Source organism: Rhipicephalus sanguineus, chromosome 8, assembly GCF_013339695.2.
Source record: "Rhipicephalus sanguineus isolate Rsan-2018 chromosome 8, BIME_Rsan_1.4, whole genome shotgun sequence".
In the NCBI taxonomy this organism is placed as follows: domain Eukaryota; kingdom Metazoa; phylum Arthropoda; class Arachnida; order Ixodida; family Ixodidae; genus Rhipicephalus; species Rhipicephalus sanguineus.
In genome coordinates, this window is record NC_051183.1 from 57,259,067 (window position 1) to 57,283,968 (window position 24,902).

At 47.4% G+C, this 24,902-nt stretch overlaps 1 protein-coding gene across 1 annotated transcript; it reads right to left on the bottom strand.

Moving 5' to 3' along the window:
- Window positions 1-500: 500 nt before the first annotated feature.
- LOC119402756 (metalloprotease mig-17-like) lies at window positions 501-24,902 on the bottom strand. The gene is made up of 7 exons (XM_037669835.2): window positions 24,840-24,902; window positions 14,159-14,289; window positions 13,781-13,852; window positions 13,598-13,728; window positions 10,721-10,761; window positions 2,275-2,383; window positions 501-642 (listed from the first exon to the last, which is right to left on the bottom strand). The coding sequence occupies exons 2-7, from the start codon at window positions 14,252-14,254 to the stop codon at window positions 501-503; spliced, it is 591 nt and encodes a 196-aa protein (XP_037525763.2). The 5' UTR covers window positions 14,255-14,289; window positions 24,840-24,902.

A 24,902-nucleotide genomic window follows, 5' to 3' on the forward strand; every position in this document is an offset into this window, starting at 1 on the left:
ATTTGTCTACTGACTACGAGAACTAGTTATTGACTAGCTTAGGCACTGCAGTAATACTAGCAGAGTCCTGAGTTTCAGGACCAGAGTCCTGAAACCCACCTTGCGGGTTTCCGCAGAACTGATTTGCAATATTTGCAGTCCTGAGTTTTCTTTGAATCCATGCTGTTCTATTACTTATACTCGTGTATATTGTTTACGGTCACCAGCTCGTTTAGTCTACGTTAAATATTTGACAGCGCAACGGGTTAACGGGGCGATTCTGCTCGTTTAGTATTATCGTAAAAGCACTTCCGAATTACTGTTTCTGCGCAGGGAATGTCCGCGTGGTTTTAGCGTGAATACTTTCCGTGTAAACATCAGTCTAGCTGAAGGGGTCATTTGGTGGTATTGTTTTGGTGGTATTATTTGTTGCTTCAGTAGAACCAAATTACGAAGAGACGCTTAGCCCCACTCTACCCTGCTGCTATTGCAAGTGTACAAGCTGTGATTAGCAAAATAACTTACTTTAAAAAGATATTGATAGACTGCAGGGCGCATGATGAGTAGGTTGGTCCCACGCCTCCAGCGTGAGGATGCATTAGGTAATTATCTGTTGGCGGACAAGATTTAGAGCTGCCTGCTCCGTCATGATAGGCTCCAAGCCTGAAAGATTGTATATTCGTAATTCACATAATGTTTATTTTGAATGCATTTTGGTTGCCAATGCTTAATAGCTCGCCATTTCTCGTAACAAGAAAAGGAATGGCATTACAAATTATTTAACATTACCATACTGTCCTTGAAATACGAATCGGATAATATCGAAAGCCATTTGAGCATCTGAGTTGCTGAACGTCTAATCTTGGACCGTAGGAACAAGCGATGAAATACTTCACGTTAACAAAATACTTCGTTAGCCAATGAGCTCAAAGGAAAATGGCGAGCCTTCAAGACGAAGCGACCCCAGATGTCGTCATGAACATGTATATTTTCTAATGATTCTGCCTGTCTATGTAGTGCACAGTATGCCAGAAGCTGTATAAGTCAATGGTCCAAGTTACTGAACGTCTAATTCCGGACCTTAGGAACAAGCGATAAAAGGCTTCACCCAAATAAAATCACTCGTTAGCCATTGAGCTGATATCATTAATTATAACAGGACGTTTTATGACATTTCATTCTTTTTTTTCTTTTCTGAAGTATAAATAATTTTATTCTCTCCGAAACTGTCGAACAATGTCAGTAGAACAATTTTTATTTTTTCAGAACTTGGGACAGTTCGTTGCACAGAAACAGAAGGCGAGCTATATTTTATCTGAAGTCTGGTGCTCAATAAAGACCAATAACACTACACTGATTTCTATCAAATTTAGTAGCGCACCTCATTCAACAGCTAAGTGTAGCGTATGCGCTATGCTTTGCCCTTGGTATTTGTTGCCGATTTCACGCACAAATTAACTGACTTTCATGTTCTTCTAATGGTTTTACATTATATTTTGCTTCAGAAATGAACCTGACTATAGAGCATTAGAATACAACGACCAAATTCATAAAGCATTCTGCTCGGTTTCGCTCCGATCTTCATTACTGAAGATCCTGCTTCACTTGTAGTATATGTAGGAGAAGTATATTGGCTGTATTTTTTTTTGGGGGGGGGGGGGGAATCCGGGCAAGGGTGTTTTGCGAAAATGGGCCTTTTTTAAATGCGACGCGTATTACATCCAGCGCGGTGATCTGGAAGTGCGGGATGAGAACAGTGGTACGGAAAGCCAAATACTGAAGGAAAGCTGCGGCTTTGTGCGGCAACGGCTCTGCAACGCGCTTCTCATATGCACATATTGATCTAGGGTTCGTGAAACGAGGCTAGTTTGTCGACAAAACGAACGTTGGTGCCTAATAATCGGGTTTTCCGGGACGGATTAGCAGGTGAAAGAGAAGCTTAAATGCCGTAGATCATTTTATGCGTTTCCGGCCACGAGTCTGGGCACCGCAGAATAGAGCCTACTGCATTTACGTTTACGAGGTGGTAATGTCAGCAGTAGCCGGAGCGTATAACTTTTTGAGGCATCAAAATGCATCACCATACTTTGAAAGAAATGTTGCCCAATACTTTGGGATAAAGCTCCTAGTACTGAAAGGAGCTTGAAGTGCCTCTATACTACTCAACAATGTATATTACATGGAAAACCATCCTACTGCTTGCAATACGTACAGCTCTGTCGACAAAACTTATGTATGGAGAGGAGAAAAGTGCATCTGTTACCTCAGACAGTGACGCAGCCTCGAGGTACTTACGCATGAGATATTTCGTGCGCAGCGGTCAAAGAAACGTTAAATCCATCCTCTCTGGCTGAAATAATCGCCGCCTTCCCTGGACCACAGACCTGTCCTCTTGTAGTCATCCCTGTTTTTAATAAAAATGTGGGACATATAAGCATTTTCAGACAATGCTTGGAGTGACGTGCTTGTATGTAGTAGGCTGGAATACTGGTAGAGTTGGCTCAGATTCATCGTGGCTTTATTCACTTCTTGTCTCTGTGTTAAAAGCTCTGTCAGCCTCGATGTATGTAGTATATGCATCTGTTTGCGCGTTCAGCACGTGTAAGGGGAATTCTGCCTTACATTCTCTTAAAAACGATATTACATGAGATCGCTCACGCTATCTATCTCTCCGAATCACCAACGGCGTTAATGGAAACTGCTGGTATCGATACTCTTCAGCGCCGAGCCAGAATAGCTAGACTGAAATTTATGTACTTACTTACGCATAACAAAGTAAATATTGATGCCACAAACTTCATCACAAGCTTACAAACACGCCCTACAAGACATAACCATACGCAGACGCTCACTGAATACACCTCCCATACCGCCTGTTTCAAAAATTCATTTTTTCCATTGACCATAAGAGAATGGAATAACCTTTCCCTACATATCATAGAAAGCACATCACTAACACAGTTCTTATCTGCACTTGAAAGCGAACCTTGAACCCTGTTAGATAGTTCTGTCTTTCCACCCTCCTATTGATGTATGAAACTGCACCTGTCACCTGCTTTTTTTTAATGCATTTTCTGCTCTTATTTTTTTTTCTTTTCCAATACCTGAAGCCCCACAGGATGCATTTGTCGCCTCGCGCTAAAGCTCTACTATGTTAAAATGCTTACACCATGGTCTCAAAATGTTTTTCTTTTTTTTTCCATGTTTCTTTTTTTCCTTCCCTTGACTATGGTCTTATTATGCGAGCCTATTTTCTTCATATGCACATACCACTAATCGCTCTTGTGTTGCACTTTCTTTGTAATTATTTGTTGTTTCCATTGTATCACAATTTGTGTTATTTTGTATTCAACTACTGTATATGCCCTCCTGCTATGATCCCTTTGGGATTGGCAGTATTTACAAATAAATAAATAAATAAATAATCGGTCTTTATTATTGCCGATAGATACCTTTTATATGTTTGCCTTGATGATGACTCGCGGAGTACACTTATAACCGGTATATTTGGCCCGATATATTTTATGTGATATAAATAATTACAAATTCGTGTGCGCTAACTGCAGCTCATAAAGACGTCCCTCTAGCACATAGGCTGCTCTCGGGCGTCCATACTTCCCCCTGCGCCCGCCAAGCAAGCTCACATTGTAAAGCGAATTCATTATTTGTAGCCCTGACATCAACGGGACAAGACTATCGACCACTCACGAGCCACTGACATATATCTCGCATCTTGCCGCTGCCTGTGACGAGTGTCAACTGCAAGGGCGACCACGTCCTTTGCAGCGAAGCGCCAACAAAAAGAAATGCAGGACACTGTCCGAAGGCCAAATTTAAAAATTATTTTCTTCCTCAAAACAAAAAATGATTTGATTAGACTTTCTTCATTACTTAACGATGTAGTCTACTAACAAACGCCACATGACGAGTAGTTTTACTTGGAACGCATCAGTATGAAAAATACGGTCAAACGTGCGACAAATCGTATATTTTTTCTAATTTCACAATATGTTTCGGGAAGATTTGAAGCCTATTTTACCCCAAAACATTTTTGTACTAAAATACACTTTCCTGAAAATCATACTATTATTTAGGTTGGTTAGGGAGAGTTCCAGATAGCTCAAGAAAATATCACCAACTTTCAAGATTTTCGTTGTTTTTGAAGGTACGTAGCTGGTAGTGAAATAAAAAAATTTGGGAATTAATTAATAGGTCAACTAAACAGAACCTCTGCGATAGCGCAAGCGTGGTTTCGAAGCTCAACACACAAAAATATAGTTTATACACATTTTTCTATTAGGAAGAGTTTTACAAATAGAAGCGAATTTCGAGGGAGCGCCATGATCGTGAAAATTCTTTTCGAGAGAGCGCCATGATCGTGGCACAGGAAATAGGCACAAATTTTATCAGCAACTCTGGGACACTTGGCGTAAAGTGACCCATATATATATATATATATATATATATATATATATATATATGGGTGATTCCACGTAAGATCGACCAAACGATGGCTGATCGACCTCTTAAATTTACTTCAAAAATTTATTTATTATTGCCTGATGAGTGGATAGAAGAGATCCGCAATTTGTTTTGCCGCCAAAAATTTTTTCGAAGCACAGGAAATCAATAATGACGAAGAGGTGGAGTGGAGCGCTCATCCGCTCTGCTGTTTTGGCCAAATTTCGTTATGAATTGCACAAAATATTGTTACGGAAAATGACACGAGGCGTGACTATTTACGAGTGTATTTACACTGATGTGCCCAGCATCGAACAAGATGGAGGACAGCACCCACAGCAGACAGCCAGGCCAGTCCTCTTTGTCGTCTTCTGTACGCAGAATGTCTGGCTCTTGATGAGTTAGCTACGTAGCATTACCCCCGGCGGTAAAAGCGCCGTCTCGGTGCGCTTTAACCATGTTCTTCAGAAGGAGGGCGGTATTGTTTTAGCCGACTGACGTGCACTACGTCACTGGGCGTGTTTGCAGGCGGGCTAGTCTCGGAAACGGGAACGATCTCGTAGGTGACGTCCGTTACCTGGCGGACGATACGGTACGGACCCATGTAGCGGGATAACAACTTCTCGGCCAGGCCAACACGACGAACCGGGCACCACAGGAGAACCAGGGAACCAGGCGAGAAACGAACGTCGACATGCCTGCTGTCGTAGAGGGTCTTCTGGGCTGCTTGTGAAGCCGACAGCCTAGAGCGGGCTATCTGACGCGCGCGGTCGGCACGAGCGATAGCATCCCGTGCGTATTCGCTCGGCGGAGATGTAGTAGCCGGAAGTAGGGTGTCCAGTGGTAACGTCGGATCACGGCCATAAAGCATACAAAAAGGTGAGTAACCGGCGGTATCATGACGCGATGAATTGTAAGCGAAGGTCACGTGAGGTAGCGCCAGGTCCCAGTCATGGTGGTCAGATGAGACATACATGGAGAGCATGTCCGTGAGAGTGCGATTTAGACGCTCGGTGAGGCCATTTGTTTGGGGATGGTAGGAAGTGGTCAACTTGTGCTGCGTTGAGGAAGAGCGTAAAAGATCGTCAATGACTCGTGACAAAAATGCGCGGCCACGATCGGTGAGCAGTTGACGACGAGCGCCATGGTGTAGAATGACGTCGTGGAGCAGAAAGTCGGCAACGTCAGTAGCAGTGCTGGTGGGGAGCGCTCGAGTGATGGCGTACCTGGTCGCATGGTCTATAGCAACAGCGACCCACTTGTTGCCAGAGTTGGACTCAGGAAAAGGGCTGAGAAGGTCTACACCAACACGGAAGAAAGGTTCGGTAGGGATGGAGACCGGGTGAAGGAGTCCAGCAGGGGGTGCGGCAGGACGCTTCCGACTTTGGCATTTATCGCAGGAGGCCACGTAACGTCGAACGGACCGGGCGAGACCGCGCCAAAAGAAGCGGCGCCGGACACGGTCGTACGTGCGAGATATGCCCAGGTGGCCGGCAGTGGGCTCGTCGTGAAGCTCATGCAGGACCGTTGAACGCAAATGTTTAGGCACGACGAGAAGGAACTCGGGGCCATCGGGCAGAACGCTACGACGGTACAGCGTGCCATTCACGAGGACGAACATGCGGAGTGACGCGTCGTTAGGGGCAGATTCGAGACGGCTAATGAGTGATCGCAAGGAAGCATCGCGACGTTGTTCTTCCCCAATCTGAAGAAACTGAGACATGGACATGACGCTGGGGCTAGGCTGGATGACCGATCCGTCTGGCTTTTCAACAGGGTAACGAGACAAGCAATCGGCGTCCAGATGGAGGCGTCCAGACTTGTAGGCAACAGAGTAGGAGTACTCCTGAAGACGTAGCGCCCACCGGCCAAGTCGTCCAGTAGGGTCCTTCAGTGAAGAAAGCCAACAGAGCGCGTGATGATCTGTTACGACACGGAATGGGCGGCCATACAAGTAAGGGCGGAATTTTGAAACCGCCCAGACAAGGGCAAGGCATTCCCGTTCTGTTATAGAGTAGTTGCGTTCAGACTTCGAGAGGAGCCGACTTGCGTACGCAATAACACGATCAGTGCCCCGCTGAGTTTGGGCCAATACTGCACCGATGCCGTGACGACTAGCGTCTGTGCGCACTTCTGTAGGAGCATCTGGGTCAAAATGTGCAAGAATAGGTGGTGTCGTTAGTGCGGTGATTAGCTGAGAAAAGGCGTCAGCTTGGAGAGGACCCCAACAAAACGGGACGTCTTGTTTCAGAAGGTCAGTGAGTGGGCGTGCGAGTGCCGCAAAGTTTTTCACGAAACGCCGGAAGTACGAGCACAGGCCCACAAAACTGCGAACATCGTGGACAGAGCGAGGAACGGGGAAGTTCGTTACAGCGCGGACTTTGGCCGGGTCTGGTCGTACACCGGAAGCGTCAACGAGGTGGCCCAACACAGTAATTTGACGAAGACCGAAGTGGCACTTCGAGGAATTGAGCTGGAGGCCAGCTTGTCGGAATATTGATAGAATGGTCGAAAGGCGTTCAAGGTGTGTGGCGAAAGTGGGTGAGAAGATGATCACGTCGTCCATGTAACACAAGCACGTCGACCATTTAAATCCTTGAAGCAGCGTGTCCATCATTCTCTCCAAGGTTGCTGGAGCGTTGCAAAGACCGAAGGGCATGACCTTGAATTGGTAAAGACCGTCAGGGGTAACGAAGGCGGTCTTCTCACGATCCATGTCGTCTACAGCAATTTGCCAGTAGCCAGATCGGAGGTCGAGAGATGAAAAGAAGGTGGCGCCATGGAGACAGTTGAGTGCGTCGTCAATACGTGGAAGAGGATACACGTCTTTCTTGGTAATTTTGTTGAGGTGCCGATAATCAATGCAGAAACGCCAGGAGCCGTCTTTCTTCTTTACTAATACCACGGGGGAGGCCCAAGGGCTAGACGATGGTTCGATTACGTCTTTCGCTAGCATTTTGGCCACTTCTTTTTGAATCACTGCTCGCTCTGATGCAGACACGCGGTAAGGCCGACGGTGGATGGGCGCAGAGTCACCTGTGTTAATCCGGTGAGTGACAATCTTAGTCTGGCCCAAGGGACGATCATGAATATCGAAAATGTCACTATAGGAGGCCAAAACCTGGGAGAGGGCGTCGGCCTGATCAGGCGAAAGGTCTGATCCAATCATGTTTCGAAAAATGGCGTCGTCAGAACCGGGTAACCGTGAGACTTCAGCTTGGTCCGGAGCAGTTACGGCGACAACGTTGATGTCATCGTCGTCGGTTATAGCAGTGAGTTGGGCTAGCGACATCTGGTAGGGCAACACTTGGGGAATGAGGCCAAAATTGAGGAGCGGAAGGAAGACGGAGTTGTCCACTATAGTGGCGATGGTATGCGGCACAGTAATATTGCGCGTCAGTCGTGCGTCAGTTAGAGGTGTAACGATGTAGTCGCCGTCGGGAACTGGAGGGGTCGATGACAAACAGACGTGCGTCACTGCTCGAGGTGGCATGCGAACAAAAGAGGTCGGGCTCAAGCGGCTGACGGGCTTTTCACAGGTATCGGCGAGAAGAGGAAGATCGAGGCTGAGCGTGCCAGAAGAACAGTCAATTAAGGCCGAGTGTGCCGAAAGGAAATCAAGGTCAAGTATGCGGTCATGAGGGCAACGAGCCAGAACGGCGAAAAGGACGACGGTGTGACGACCGGCAATGCTGACACGAGCAGTGGACATTCCGATGACTTCCACAGTACCGCCATCGGCAACACGTATTGCCTGTGTCGTGGACGGCGTCATAATCTTCTGCAAACGGTGGCGTAGAGGAGCGCTCATAATAGACAGGTGCGCGCCTGTGTCAACGAGGGCGGTCACAGGAACATTGTCGACTTTTACTTCAAGCAGGCTGTGGTGTGTGGGGAGCGTCAGTAGAGGATTTGCAGGCGTCGATGGTATTGCAGCTTCACCTCCATAAGCTACAATATCTAGTTTTCCTGCTGCGAGCGTCCAGAGAAGGTCGGCGAGGAAAAGCGTCGGGGCTGCGGAGAGCGGCATTGGCGGCGTTGCGGGAACGGCGAGCGGGAGTAGCGGCGAACGGGCGAAGTGGCGTCATTGGTGAGAGGTTCGTGAGAGGACGAGTAGACATTGGAGGGTGCAGCGGCTGAACGTGTAGAAGTGGTAGGGCGCATGTAGGTAGGGTAGGTCTGGCGTGGTGGGTTTGACCAACGGCGACGGCAATAGCGAGAAACGTGCCCTGGCTGGTGACAGTAAAAGCAGATAGGCTGGTCATCGGGTGTTCGCCATTCTGTAGGGTTGCGGAGGGGCAATGTAGGAGAGGATCGGCGAGCGTTGCCTGGGGAGTAAGGCCTTACTGCAGGGCGAGTCAGGGGACATGCGGATGGAAGACCGAGGTTTGCAAACTCTTGCCTGACCCAGCTTGAATGAAGGCCACCGATGGCTGTGAAGGGTCAGTGGTGTGTGTTGTGAAAACTGGTGGTTGGATTGGAGCAGGACAGGCAGCTTCAATCTCCCGACGAACAATGCGTGTGACGTTGTCATAGGTGGGCGGCTGGCGAGCGGCTTCACAAGATGAGGTTGCGGCCGTGTTGGGAAGCCGCGTAAACCTCTGAGTTATACGGCGGCTCTTGGCTTGTTCAAACCGTCGGCACTCTTTGATGATTGAGTCGACGGTGGCAACGTTGGTGTAAACAAGCAGGTTGAAGGCATCGTCTGCGATTCCTTTTAGCACATGCGATACCTTCTCTGACTCAGGCATGTGCTCATCAACCTGGCGACAAAGGGCGATGACGTCGTGAATGTACACGACGTACGATTCGGTAGAGGTCTGTGCTCGGGTTGCCAGTTGATTCCGCGCAGCCATCTGCCGTCCAGCGGTGTTGCCAAAAAGGTCGCGGATCTTCTCTTTGAAAGATTCCCAGCTCGTAATGTCTGCTTCGTGCTTCTCGAACCACACCCGCGGTGGGCCATCAAGGTAGAAAAGTACGTTGGCGAGCATAAGGGTCGGGTCCCACCTATAGCTGGCGCTGATCCGTTCATACAAGTTGATCCATTTGTCAATGTCAACGCCATCCTGTCCGGAAAATACGCCAGGATCACGAGCAGGAGGTAGGACTACGTAGGTAGAAGCCACGGGAGGGGCAGGCGGTGAAGACCATGTTCCGTCAACTTGTGACATGGTCGGACCCGCGATGATACGGCCGTTGCGGAGCTTCGTGATGGGTACAGGGAACAACCAGCGCCTCCACCACAACGATGCTACGGAAAATGACACGAGGCGTGACTATTTACAAGTGTATTTATACTGATGTGCCCAGCATCGAGCAAGATGGAGGACAGCACCCACAGCAGACAGCCAGACCAGTCCTCTTTGTCGTCTTCTGTACGCAGAATGTCTGGCTCTTGATGGGTTAGCTACGTAGCAATATATTAACGTTAGATAGCTGAAATTTCTTTAAATAAATATATGCATGTTTTTGCTTCTGCTCAGCTATTTTTTGTTTTTATGTGTAGTGTAGATTTTTTTAAAAAACCTCAAAATTGGCCCAGGAAACGTTATTTTATTTACTTTGAACGTCTTTATCTCAGAAAAACCTTGTAGCAGAGCGACGAAAATTCCGCATTACGTTTTTCGCACGCTTATCTACCAAACTGCCGAATCTTACATTTATATAGCGTTTCAGTAAAGAGATATGATCGGGCTAAGTTCAAGAAAACACCGAACAATGAAAACTTCTGACGACAATTAAAAAAACCCATTTTTTTACATTTCTTCAACTTTGTCCACGTATTCTCCTCCACATTAGCTTTCACAATCATTGAAAACATGTTGAATAATGTCGTTGCACTTATAGTTACGGCCCCTCCAATGAGACCCTTAGGCAAGGATTGGCCATTCCGACTTCTTGCCCAGCAAATGTATAAAATCCAGGCCGGATTGCATTTATTTTTATCAAAAGGCCAGCAGGCACTGAAAAAGGTGTCGCCGGCACTGGAGACGTTAACTTTGAAATTATTTGGTCACTGCAGCCGCCACGAGCGCGGGGCTACCGAGAAGGCGCGCGCGCACCAGAGATGCTCGTTGGAAGAGACGGCGCAGTGAGAGCTCCTTTACGCATCCTCAGACCGATTGAGCTATATATATATATATATATATATATATATATATATATATATATATATATATATATATATATTCTGCGTCACAATCAGTGGGAAAACAATAATTGGAATCTATATGATCATCGTGTCCTTTGTCTAAAGGTGTGTATCCTGTAGAAAGCATACCTTCAATGGAATGGTCCTCTGACACGCGAGCCAGACCGCGTCTGAAATATAAAAGCGGAGAAGAAAATGCAGAGAAGCGTTAAGCACTATTGGCGAGAGGTACAACAAGAATTGTCAAGTTGAATGTGCTCGTGTATTAGTAATAATATCTGGGGTTTAACCTCGCGAGACCGCGATCTGATTATGTGGGACGCTGTAGCGCAAGTCTTTTTCGACCCCGTGGGGTTTTTTAACGCGCACCTAAATCTAAGTAAGTACACGGGCCTCAAACATTTTCGCCTACATCGAAAATGCAGCCGACACGGACGGGATTCAATCCCGCGACCTTCGCGTCAGTAATCTTCTAATGACTAATAATAATGACGAATAATGACTAGACAACAGTGGCGGGGCGAATGTGCTAGTGTAAGCAACGCAATAGTGTTGACCATGCGAATCTATTGTAATTATTTACTAGTGATTTAGCCCGTAAGGTTGTTGGCTGGGCCAGTTTACACCAACCATAAATAGCGCGGAAAACCACGGCGCTTGAAAGCCGATCAATGGTTCAAGTTATCTCTTCGCACGCAAATTAAAAGCATTCCAGTCCAAACAATCGTTATTTGGATCTCAGCACTGGCGACGTACGTGTGTGTGCCTTTCTACTCGTAGTTTCTGGTGCTTTTTACTGTCAGTAGTGATCGACCGTCATAAATACTATAAGTGCGGTAAGAGAGCCACCAACTTCCTTTTATTTTTGGTAACAGGTTAGCATAAATAAAGGAGAAAAATTTAGAATAATATGAGAATAGCAAATGCATGACATCTGAGCTCAGGGAGGTAAGGAGGCAAAAGAAAGCAGTACACGCACTTTGTATAATAATGGTGCCTCAACAGCACACTCCTCTTAGCGAATAAAAAAAGCCCTTGGTGGCTCTTTAAGTGACTTGTTCAAAGCTTTTTACCGAATACCTAAAAATAAATGCTCACTTTTGCAATCTATGCCCAAGCAATTTACTTTTCTGGATGGCCTTGTAGAGTTGATTGCGACATTTCCGTTTTTAAAATGCCCCGGTCTGATGACTTGTTGCCAATGCACGAGCTTACCAACTGAACTCTTCCAGCGTGAATTCTGCATTTGATAGCAATGTCTTATAGTCACTAAGAGGGACGTCGCCAGAATTGTTATGCGGGGGTGGGGGCGGGGTGTTCAAGTGCACTTTACGCATTTCGTGCGCGTGTTTGTTGTGTGCGTGTATACATGCAGATAGAAAACTGAAAAAATATTTAGAGTCTGGATCTGAACACTCCCACCCTCTCCCTCTGCCCTGCTGGTTACGCCAGTGGTCGCTACGGATGTTCCGAGAAGCGGGATATCTCTCTGTTAACTACCAAGCTTAGACACATTTTAGGTCCTGCTTGTCGGTCGAAACCCAGAACCAAGTTAATTACGTTAGACGGTGCGCGCAAGTTTTGAGCAAGCAATACTTCAATGGTTTCATCGTATGTGACCTTCACGTGGATGAACTCATCAATACGAAATTTCCGCCTCAATATACTTTGTATATTTAATTTGCGCAAACAAAGGACAACCATGCACAGCAATGTTTGCCATCGTTGGATTTATAAAATTACTCTTGCCAGATGTGCTGGAAAAGCTTTAGAGAAATGTCTAGTATTTTCTACATTTTAAAGCGGAAACCATCGCCAATAGAACATTGCACAAATATCGAAATTTGTAAGCAGCATGTCAACTTTTCGGAACTCGACATCTGAACATTTTCTAAGTTGCCGTTAATCCTAAAAAACGCCCACACGCACGTAATTCGTACATGCTCTTATAAGATCTTTGTCGACGACAATTTCACGTTACCCGCAATACATACGTCATTTCCACCTGGGTAATCTGTTAGATCATATAGGGCACAAATGTGGTTGGGCTGGGCTGTGTACCCCACCCGAAAAATTCTACATGGGTCTTGTCTTGGTGACATGAAGTTTCATTTGTGTCGACAAAAAATGCCTGAGGCCTCACACCTATGTAAAATACCCCCTTAATTTTACTATGTGAAAGCGCATGTACAACGAAGATGTTAAACAAGCACCACCACCACAGTGGAAGTCAGACACGCCCCACCAACACAGCGGTCATTAGACAACCAACGGCGCAGCGCTTGAGGCAATACTTTTCTTTACACGCTGTTCCATGTGGTTGGTGCGGGTCATTGTACCACATTTGTCTGCGCTTGTCTACTGGTGTGATGTCTACAATAACACCTCCAACTATGACCACCGATAAGTATTTGTCTTGTTTAATCGATGCCACTTATGTCCTAATGAAACTTTTGGTGTATATTTTGGCTCTTCCTGCGATTATAGATTATCGAGACTAACATTCCTTGTCCTGTGGCGCATGCCCGCATACCACAGGACGGGGTATGCTAATATGTATCGGGAAATGGGCATTCCTATTTATGATTCTTCTATAACGACTATTTCAAATAAATATTTTTATATATTTGTTATATATTCTCATTATTGGCGCACTGACATCAACCCATACGCCCACTTCGAAAGCTGCCGTTTGAAATCAGTTTGCGTGGCCACTGTCTCTTTGATATGAAGGTGTTCGTCTCTCATGGTGATGAGAGTTTTGTGACGAGTGCCACAAAATATCCGCACCAGCTGGAGACTAACAGTTTCGCTTTAACACGAAGATGGTACTGGCTTTGTCAGTTTCTTGTAATATGAAGGTCTGATGACCTGTTGTATGCTAGGGTATCAATTATAAAGGAGCAGCACCCTGATTACAAGAATGGATATTGACTTTGATCACATCGTGAAGCGGCTACTGGGTGTAAAAAAGGTCTAAGCATGAAGTTTGAAATAATTCCTTACCCCGTCAGCCATAACAGAAAGTCCGCTTTCCACATATTTATATGTCGTCTCGCATATGCAACAAAAGCCACCAGTGCATCTACACCCTTTACCTTCTTGTTTGACCATAAGACCGAGAAGGGCTCGTTTTCCTGTAACGTCACTTTAATAAGTACAGTGTCTCTTGCAGTTCATTCTACTTACCTCGCGGGAAATTTTAACTCCTATTAGGTTGATACTGCCTGGAGGTACCAGTTGTCCAAGGATACGACTTATCTGTGGGCATTGCAGACGTGTAAATCAAATAATCCAGAGTACTCGTTTGCTAAATCACATAATTGAATTCGACAAATATCCGCCTTTGTCATCGTATTTAGCGTGGCCCATGTAAATGAATAAGCATGCAGTGTAGTTCGATCTTCTTTGAACAAAAAAGATGTCATATCAAATAATAAAACATCCTTCCCCTCATAATAAAAGCAGGGTGAAAACGTATCTTACACTTGTGCCTTATACTTGTGCCTTATAAACGGTGCCTTATACATGTGTATATATTTTGTAAGCACCATATGGTTTACGTACCTCATCCACAATCTTTCTAACATAAGCGTCAATAATTTCGTCGTCCTGCCCCAGTCGTGTGGCGAGTGTCTGGTCTACTACGACAAATAGATCCATTGTGAAATCAGGTTCAGTATGATGCAGATGTTCTTCTATGTGAAAAATGGAAAGCAGCACAATGTAGACAAAAGAAATCAGCGAGGTATCGTCGTATGCATTAATTATTCATATGCATTGCAATGACAAAGAACGGCACCGATACTCGGGTGCTCGCGCGCTCTCAGTTGTCTAGCGCAGGGCTCGGCAACCTTTCGAAGCGGAGGGCCGAGTTGCGTGAAGCCGACACGGCGGGTGCCGCACGGCCCAACGAAATTGATAATAATGTAAAAACTGGAATAGAAATTATGTTTCTTTCCAGCAAGTTTGTCAGAAGGTTGCAATTTACACAGTAGGTTAGAAACAAAAGCTTCATTTGAGGTCAAAACTGCCATAGCGGCCCTCAGATAAGCCACGACAAGGGAAAGAAGCGGCGGTTCTGACGTCACTCCGGGGCACGCAGAGACGAGGAGAACAAAGGGTCAGAATAAAACAGGCAGCCCAGTGATCGGCTGTTGTCTTTTCTCGTCATCAGAATGGCGTAGTCTAAAAAAGCTCAGCCTTGAAACTAAAGCCACTTGACCACATGGACCAGAAGCCGCGTGCACTCGTGAGTATTTTGCGTTGAGGGCCTTCAGCCATGGAAACCGGTAGCGTGCCGCCGCAGCGAGTGCCGTTCGGGTGTGGCTTCCAGGCCTCCTCTGCCCCTGTTAACCTGCCGGTACCACATGCACCGTCCTGGGAAGGCGTCAAGGCCTCCTCGGCGACTGCATGGTACTGCTTCACTAGCTCTGCGATACCTTATGTCGGTAGCACAGAGGTCGGGATCATCCCGCCAGGAGACGCCGTCCCGGCTTTCCGTGGCATACACCCTTGTTACAACATAGCTACTAACAGATGTCGACCATATTAGTTTAGTCAACGGATCATCGCCTCTCTGATTGCTGCGACCACCGCATACTCCACGGCCGCCGCCACTGGATCTCCGGGCGGCCTACCCGACGATGCAGCGCAGATCATCTGCGCGACCACGCACTTGTCGCCAAAACTTGACACTTCGGGGCCTTCGAACGGCAATTTCTAGCCCAGTGGTGTGAGTTCCGGGGCCCCTGTATTCTCCGTAGGCGTCGCCCCTTGCCCTTCAGGCGCCTCGCTCGACCACCTCGCGGACGTCATACGGGCGATATCTTTGTTCACTAAGAAACTAGACCGTTTCGCCGCGAGAACTTTCAGATCATCGCCGGCCACGTTACCATTAGTGGCTGCATGGAAACCACCGGACTTCTAAGGTTTCTAAAGGTACGTACACACTGGTGGAAAGCATGCCGCGGCGGCGTCCCGCCCGTCGGAACCTCCGCACGGAAAGCAGCGGCAAGCTGTCCACATTGCCGACGCGAGTCACGAGACAAAGTGGACATGTCGAGGCGCGCGCGCCCGCCGGCTCGCTCTCGGCTCGCGATTTCCCCCCGAAAGACGAAGAGCGGTGGCGTGTGTGAGGAGAACAATGTCTAGTTGCTATGACGACAACCCTTGTGAGAAGGAGGAAAAGCAGGCGCTGATTGGTGGTTTGCTTGTGCGGCAGTCGGCGGCAGCGACAAAAATAGGTCCCGGAGCGATTGGGTCGGCGGCAAAAAAGCGTTGACGCTCCGCGGCATCGCGCGAGCGGTGAGCGGCGCGCGGGATAGTGCCGCGCCGCCAGTGTGTTCGTACCTTAAGACGAAGCCATCCTATTGATACAAACCGTCAAAGATCTCGGTACCCGCCCTGCCTGGCCGGATCAGCATACATGGCTGGTGGCGTTGGACCGCATTCGAGATGGCGCTAAGATATGGCGCAACTACAAAGGCATCAGACAATACTTGGCGGAATGGAATGCCATGTTGATTCATGCCTTTGGCTGATTTCTACATGCTAGCGACCCTCTCGACCACAGACCGAAAGTCTCAGAGCTGTGCCATGCAAAACACCGGGAAAGGCGTCGCAGAATGCGACCAGACATGTCGGCTGCAGATTCCTCACTTCACTGCAGATCTCAGAGTCTGCGCCGGAATACAACGCTGCAACATTGATGACACAGGCCGAGATACCGTTTTTGCATCCATAGCAGTTAGATCAGTGGGCCTGAAGTTTACCAACACCTAGGTATGAGGACACGACAGATCCTCAATGACCTGACGTGCTCCATCTCAGGGACGTCTACCTGAACACGGATATTATCACACCGTCGAAGTCACGTGCATGGACTTCACTGGAAAAATTGGCTGTGTGCGCGAACATTCCCCGCTCGCTGTGCAGTGTCTCATTTAATAGAATCCAGACACCAAACACCGCCTATAGAATCAGGAACCTTGCCGTGGGCTTTGTTACAAAGCTCCTTGAAATACTCGCAAAAGACCAGTCTTCAAAGCCGCAGAACTGTTCCCTGTGCCGAGGCCCAAAATGGGTCTCGTGGGTAACTCTACAACACTGCAGCATTTCATCAAGCTCGTGCAATTCTAGCAAATTGTTAAAGGAGCATCGGGTACAAAAGTGAACGCCTTCCAAGACTCCTCGTGCATTGGTTGACTTGATCAGCACGTTTCAGCGTCTTCTGCCCCAAGAAACAAACAGCAGCAAGAACAAGTGTCCAGACAAAAAAAAACCCATGAAACACCTTGGGAGAACGCCCACAAGCAATTCAAGGAACAGGCCTACAAGTGACACAAACGGCTCAGAGGGCAAGGGCGTGACTGGGAACTCCTCTGTGGCGGACTTTGGTAACGGTACTTGAGAATCCACAGCACACAAACGAACACGGGACAAGAAGCAGGCAAGACAAGCCCTTTCTTTGCAAGAAGAAACGAAAGAACGTAAATGAACACGTGTCGTCTATGCCAAACGATTGAGTCCTTTCTTAGATAGAAGAACAGACGTCCTCCCTTCTGAATTAGTAACGATGTCAAGTCACGGAACATCAACGTGATCACGCTTGCCCGCCACGACCTTTGCCCTGCCTGCACTACAGTAGAGCTGGAGCTTGAGTGTCTGAGTGCAAGAGGCATGCAACGACCACGACGTGTGTCCCATAACAGAGACGTTGTTGGCAGTTTCTCAAGCCAAGTGAGAGCCTGGCCGGGACTGACCACCGGATGCAGCCAGTGCCACCCACCGGAGACATTGTCGGAAACTCCGCGCCCTCGCAGTCATGGCCGAGTGCAATGATGAAGAACGGCACCGAGGCTCGGGTGCTCGCGCGTGCTCATTAGGCTGGCGCGCAGACGAGGAGGATAAAGAGTCGGAATAGTTTAGATTGTCCAGCAATCGGTCATTATCTCTGTCCTCATCGTTAGAGCATGTAAACTTATCAGTGCTCGTTAAGAGCTGCTAGAAAATCACCATAAAAAAGTTGGCTCACTGCAGTTGGCGGATTAGAAGCCGCTATGATTGGTTAGCATTCATTTCGAACCAACACTCTAGTTTAGAATAAAATGCGTATAATAAAACACGTCATCTTTTATATGGCATGACAATGTGGCAGTAAAAAGGCAGAATTTTTTTCTCTGACAGCGGGATTAGTCTGCGCCCGAGTTTCTTTTCAGAAATAGTTACTTAGGGTATTGTAACGTGTTACGTTCATCATTACTTATGGGCAATACTACCTATTCAATACAACGTCAAAATTATGGCGGCGTGGAGATGCCCAAATAAGAATAGTGTTAATAACTGACATGCCAAATTTTTATATCAATTATTCGTACCCTCCAGCATACTTTGTCCACGAGGACTACGTGCTTTTGTGCAGATGTTGACAGGAAAAACGCAGCTGCCACTGAAATTTGGAAATACTTAATACACAGTCAACATGTTTGGCCGAGAGCAATACGCAAAAGAGCAAAGGACGCATAGTAACACTCCGCTAGGTGAAGGAGCCAATGTCATGTGTTGTTTGCCTCAGCTGCGATGATCGATGTGCGTACTCATGCTGTACCCGGCGTAGCTCATCTATTGAGCATCTGTTTTTGTCATATTTATCTGGACGCTGTTATCTATAAATTTGAAGTTATGATGTACAATTATTCGTGAGAGCTGATTAATACTCTCGTGTTGCCATAGGTCTGATATTTTACACCAATTAAGTTACAAAACCACCAATGAAATAATGACCTTTTTTGTAACACTCGCGCTTTTGTGCGTCATAATTTTGAGGGCATTGTCCTTTCGTACCTACACGGCAGTATTAAGGCGTAAGCCTCAGATTCCTCATCAGGCGCGAAAATTGGCTGTCGGCGTTCCGCGTCGGCATGCATCGTCGGCGGCGTCGACACGAGCGATCAAAAATATCGTCATCACGTGGTGACGTCCCCGTATGACGTACCATGAATCACAAGTCGTCAAAACTATTGACGTCATCAAGATGTCACATAACATGACGTCACATGATGACACCACATGGCGTCGTCACTTCGTCAAAGGTGGGTCAATCACAGAGGCAGCGCAAAAACAAGTTAGGTGCAGAAATCTTCGGAAAGAGGAGGTCCAATACATCGACTGAAAAGAAAAAGAACAAAATGATGGCTTTCGCCTTCGAGTCATCTTTGGAGAACGCATAAGGAACCCTGTGAGTTTTTTTAGTAGCGCTCCTTTTTCCTATACAACCTTTTTCACTCTCTCAATCGGCTGCAGAGCACGCCCTGCAGCACTTTGAAAGAGCTGACAATCAGGATGCAGAGTGCCATGAAAGTGTCATGAACGCAGGCCTTAGTTGAATTCAGCACCAACAGCGCAGGCCACTAGAAGAACTCTGTCTTCATTCAGGTGGAGTCACCTAAAGATGGCGGAGTATTTTAAACCCAATCATGCTTCCCACACTGTCTGTCTGAGAATACCGCAGGCCGATTTTGTTATTGTGATACATTACCAAAGGATTCGCATAATTTCCGCATTCTGTCAGTGCGGTAGCTTGTTTTACTTGTGGCCCGCCATATCCTTGATAATAGACAAGAAATGTAGGCCAGTTTTCTTGTATGGCCCATGCTGGAGGCTTTGTCCTTGGAGGACCGAGCGACATGAGAGCAACGTAAAACGAGCCCATTCTGTTCTTCATTCCACAAAGACTAAGTGGTGGACGATGCGTGATTCTATTTAATGACGGCGCAGTCACCAGTAGCCTACAAAAAGAAGTTGATTGCGATGAGCCCAACATTGCAAGAACATCGTGAAATTGCAGTGTACCTGGCGAGAGCACATTCTACACCGAAGAGAATGTGGATGAATGCCAAAAAAAATTACACCATCTCCCGCTAAAGGGAACCACGTGTGGATGCGAAGCAGCGGAGAAATGGTTAGCTTGAGCGGGAGACGGTGTAACTTTGTTTTCTTGCTTTCTCGAGCCTGTGCCTTACTCTGGCGTAGAATCAGCACTGTGTTCCAGTCTCTATCCAGCTCCCACTGCGTGGAACTGCCGGCGTCCGAGGTATTCGACTCCCGCAAAGTCGCATGATCATGTTCGTCTGCTTCTCTGCAGTCCACGTCAATGGTGTCGTCGTGGGATTCTTCAGCGAGGAAAGGAGAGCAGAAGCGCCCCGCGTCTAGAGCCACAGAAGCAGAGGCGGCCATCGGCCACTCGTGCCACGTCAAGTCCCTGGAGGCGCAGGAGAGAATAAGGCGCGCGAGAGGCGGAGTGGAGGGGGGAGAGGGGGAGTAGAAAGGAGGTGTGTGCAGAGGGTCTTCCAGATGCGCAGTAAGGGTGGTCACGCCGCACACGACCACCACCGGATTGAACTCCGCCATAAGATGCTTCGCATCTAATAAAGGGATAAAACACTCGTTGAAGTACGTAACTCTGAGCAATCGGAGCGTGGCTGACTTGCGAAAGTGCCAAGCACTCAACTCGGTGTCAGCCGGCTGCGAGAATCTTCAAGCACAGGCTCTGTACGAGTTTGAATTTATTAAATTTGTCTTAACGCAGGCGGACTATGTCCAATATGACTGACGACTAGACTTGTAAAGCGCTCAAATATAGTGATCATGGAGGTTTGTTTATCCTATACACAAGATGGTACACTGGGGCAACTGCTGCGTCGCTGTTTTTCTTGATAGCCAGGATTTAAATTGCCTTTCAGCATGACGGCTGCTCATTCGCTCGTAGCAGACTGCGCCAAGCACACAACGCTATAATAACTAGCGGCGCGTAAGATGACTTACGCGCCGCTGTAAGTCATCTTTTCGTCCTGTTTACTTTCTTCACATTGATATTCTAATTACTACAAATAACACCCCCTATACTTTTCTTGGCATTACTGTTTGTTAGTTCTCATTAATATTGTGTCTAAGAAAGAAAAACGAGCCCTTAAAAGTAATCTTTCCTTCATTCATAGCGAGGGTCTCGTTCTGGCAGACATGATACCTTCAGGTAGTATGCGAGGGATTATTGGTCAGCTGCCTGCTCGTAAATAGTTCACGTGTTACGTGACGCCAAAAAGGCACAAACAAGAGTGTTCCACACTCGCCGCCATGGCTGCGACTGGCGCTGACTAACCCTCCTTACTTTAAATCCACATATATACCCTATAAAGTGGACCGGGAGATGACCGCCGCCGTAGCTCAGTGGTAGAGCATCAGACGCGTTATTCGAAGGTCGCAGGTTCGGTCCCTGCAAGCGGCAAGTCATCTTTTCGTCCACTTTACTTTCTTCACATTTATATTCTAATTACTACAAATAACACCCCCTATACTTTCCTAGGCGTTACTGTCTGTTAGTTCTCAATAATATTGTGCCTAACAAAAAAACGAGCCCTTAAAAGTAGTGTTCTTTCCTTAATTACCGCAAGGCGCCTTGGGAAGTATAGTGAATTAACATAATATGAGAGAAAATGTATGACAGCACAGAAAGAAAACAGAACGGCAAAATATTAAGAAAATTAGAAAGCAACCACAGCTGATTCACCCACATGCGCCAGTACTGGCGTGTCATCTACATAAAACCTAGGCCGAATGCTATGTTGCCGCACCCGATGGTCCTTGAAAGTCAGAACACCCGGTGTCGGATGAACTCGCAGTATTCCTTTAGTCCAGAACCAAGCTAAGCCGCGCACTACTGCGCTCGATCGGCTATGGCCTACGTAAGCCTGTGTACAAGATATCACTGCGAACCAAACGCCGGCTTACGATGATGCCTCTGCGGATGAATATACAGGCTCACCCAGGGCCCGCTCACGCTAGCGGCAAGCCTGCCGCAACGGCGCGGTGCCGCAGAACGTCCGCCGTCGCCGCACGCGCGAGAGCCGTCCTACTTGCACGGCAAACTTCGCCGGCGAGCCTCCGAAAAACATGGCCGCACTGCAAAAAGCGGTTGTCGTCCACCTCGAATCTATCAAGTGGCCGATGAGCGCTCTGTAGCTTGTAAGCTCCGAACTGATGCGTCCATTTGCTTTAGATTCATGTCCTTAAGCTTCGACAGCAAAGTATTCGTGCCGATTTGGCGCCGTTTTTGAGAGCCGTAGTGAAATAATCGATGCTGTAGGCTTAGCGAGTGGAGATGGGCGCTTCCGAGTGCTCGGAGGACATAGATTACGTGTTTGTTAGTTGTTTCTAATCCTCCATAGCTGGCGCCACGTGACCTGGCGCCTGCTTGAGGACACTTTATTTGATAATACGCGACGCTTTCTTTAATGCCGGACAGACTAAAACGCTTTATCGACTGCTGAAACCATGCCTGGCAACGACACGGACGACATACGCACTTCTAGCGTGAAAATCTCGGAAAAAAAAGCAAGCAGCCCGAAGCGTCCCGCGACAGACGCACACGACGCGGAGAGCCAAAAGCAGACGACGCGGCGCGCCGTAGTCATGGCAATCGCTCCTCCGTCGCTGATTGGCCACGTCGCTCTGCGGCAGACGGAGGACGGCGAGAAAATGGGTCTCGGACCTATTCTGCGAACGGCAAAGAACGGCAGACGTGCGCGAACGAAATCGCTTGCGCGGCAGCCTGAGAACGTCAAACGGCAAACGGCAAGCTGCCGTGCCGCTAGCGTGAGCGGGCCCTTAGGGTGAACACAGCACAGCGTCGCTGCGCTTTGCGGAGCGGCAGTGCCTCCGGCGCGGCGACGTATTGAATCGAAGCTGCGCGCGCGCACCGGGACGCGCCACTCTTGCTGTCATCATCATCATCATCATCAGCCTGTCTACGCCCACTGCAGGGCAAAGGCCTCTCCCATGTTCCGCCAATCCACCCGGTCCTGTGCTTTCTGTTGCCACGTTATACCTGCAAACTTCTTAATCTCATCTACCCACCTAATTTTCTGTCTTCCCCTCACGCGTTTGCCCTCTCTTGGAATCCAGTCAGTTACCCTTAATGACCACCGGTTATCCTGCCGACGTGCTACGTGGCCGGCCCATATCCATTTCTTCCTCTTAATTTCAACTATGATATCCTTAACCCCCGTTTGTTCCCTGACCCACTCTGCTCTCTTCCTGTCTCTTAAGGTTACACCTATCATTTTCCTTTCCATCGCTCTCTGCGTCGTCCTCAATTTAAGTTGAACCCTCTTTGTAAGTCTCCAGGTTTCTGCTCCGTAGGTAAGTACCGGTAAGATGCAGCTGTTATATACCTTCCTCTTGAGAGATAGTGGTAGACTACTATTCATGATTTGATAATGCTTGCCGAATGAGCCCCATCCCATCCTTATTCTTCTAGTTATTTCACTCTCATGGTTCGGCTCCGCGGTTACTAGCTGTCCTAAGTAGACGTACTCCTTTACAACTTCCAGCGTCTCGCCACCTATCGCGAAGCGCTGTTCTCTGCCAAGATTGTTCCACATTACTTTAGTTTTATGCATATTAATTTTCAGACCTACTCTTCTACTTTCCGTATCCAGTTCAGTAATCATGAGCTGTAATTCGTCTCCCGCGTTACTCATCAATGCAATGTCATCAGCGAAGCGCAGGTTACTGAGATACTCTCCATTAACTCTTATCCCTAATTCTTCCCAATCTAGGGCCCTGAAAACCTCCTGTAAACACGCGGTGAATAGCATTGGAGAGATCGTGTCTCCCTGCCGTACGCCCTTCTTTATTGGAATTCTGTCGCTTTCTTATGAAGGACTGTAGTGGCTGTGGATGCGCTGTAGATTTCTTCCATTATGTTTATATAGGCTTCGTCGATGCCCTGATTCCGCAGTGCTTGCATGACTGCTGATGTCTCCACCGAATCAAATGCCTTCTCGTAATCTATGAAGGCTATGTATAGGGGTTGGTTGTATTCCGCGCATTTCTCTATCACCTGATTGATAGTATGAATATGGTCTATTGTTGAGAAGCCTGTACGAAATCCTGCCTGGTCCCTTGGTTGATTAAACTCTAATGTCGTATTAATTCTGTTAGCAATTACTTTTGTGAATAGCTTGTAGACAACGGACAGTAAGCTGATGGGCCTGTAATTTTTCAGGTCCTTGACGTCCCCTTTCTTATGGATCAAGATGATGTTGGCATTCTTCCAAGATTCTGGTATCCTCCCTGTCGAGAGACACTTCGTATACAGGGTGGCCAGTTTCTCTAACATAATCTCTCCACCGTCTTTCAACAAGTCTGATGTTACCTGATCCTCACCAGCGGCTTTGCCTCTTTGCATTCCCTTTAGGGCTTTCTTTACTTCTCCTGTTAATACTGGTGGGATGTCAGATTCCTCTGGGATATTACTGCTTCTTACGTTATCATCCTGACTGTCTCGGCTGCTGTACAGATCTCTGTAGAACTCTTCCGCTATCTCAACTATTCTATCCATATTGGTTGTGACCTTGCCATCCTTGTCCCTTAACGCATACATCTGATTTTTGCCTATGCACAGTTTTGTCTTCGTAGCTTTGAGGCTTCTTCCGTTCTTTAGAGCATGCTCAATTCTCTCCATATTATACTTTCTTATGTCGGCTACTTTACGCCTATTGATCAACTTCGAAAGCTCCGCCAGCTCTATTTTGTCTGTTGCCTTTGAGGCTTTCATAGCTTGACGTTTCTTAATGAGGTTTTTCGTCTCTTGGGATAGCTTACCAGTGTCCTGTCTAACGACTCTACCCCCGACTTCCACTGCACACTCCTTAATGATACTAGTCAGATTATCATTCATTGCGTCAATGCTAAGGTCGGTTTCCTCGGTTAAAGCCGCGTACCTATTCTGAAGTGAAACTCTGAATTCCTGTACTTTCCCTCGCAGAGTTAGTTCATTAATCGGCTTCTTGCGTATCAGTTTCTGCCGTTCCTTCCTCACGTAATTGCTGTAATTCTTGCTCTTGCTGTAATTCACTCTTGCCTCACTCTTGCTGTAATTCACAGCAAAAGGGAGCGCGGCGTGCTCCAGCCAAGGCTCCAGCGCACCCTGCGCGCTTGCGCCACTTCGATACGATCCGCGGCCGCACCGGATACACTGGTGTTGCGCAGAGCGCGGCCACGCTCCGCTACGTTAACCCTATGAGTGGACGAGTCTGTCACACCACTTGTTCTCTACTTTGCTTTACGTTAGCTGGTATATCGCAAACTCTGTCTTGTGCAATAAATGTACGATTGAATATCGGTAACCGATACAAAAACACGGTACATACAATGCTCCTTTTTGAACCTATATGTAGTAACTTACTGCTCACAATAGTACTGGTCACAGCGGTACTTGACTCGACTTCGTCCTTTTGCACAGTCTTTG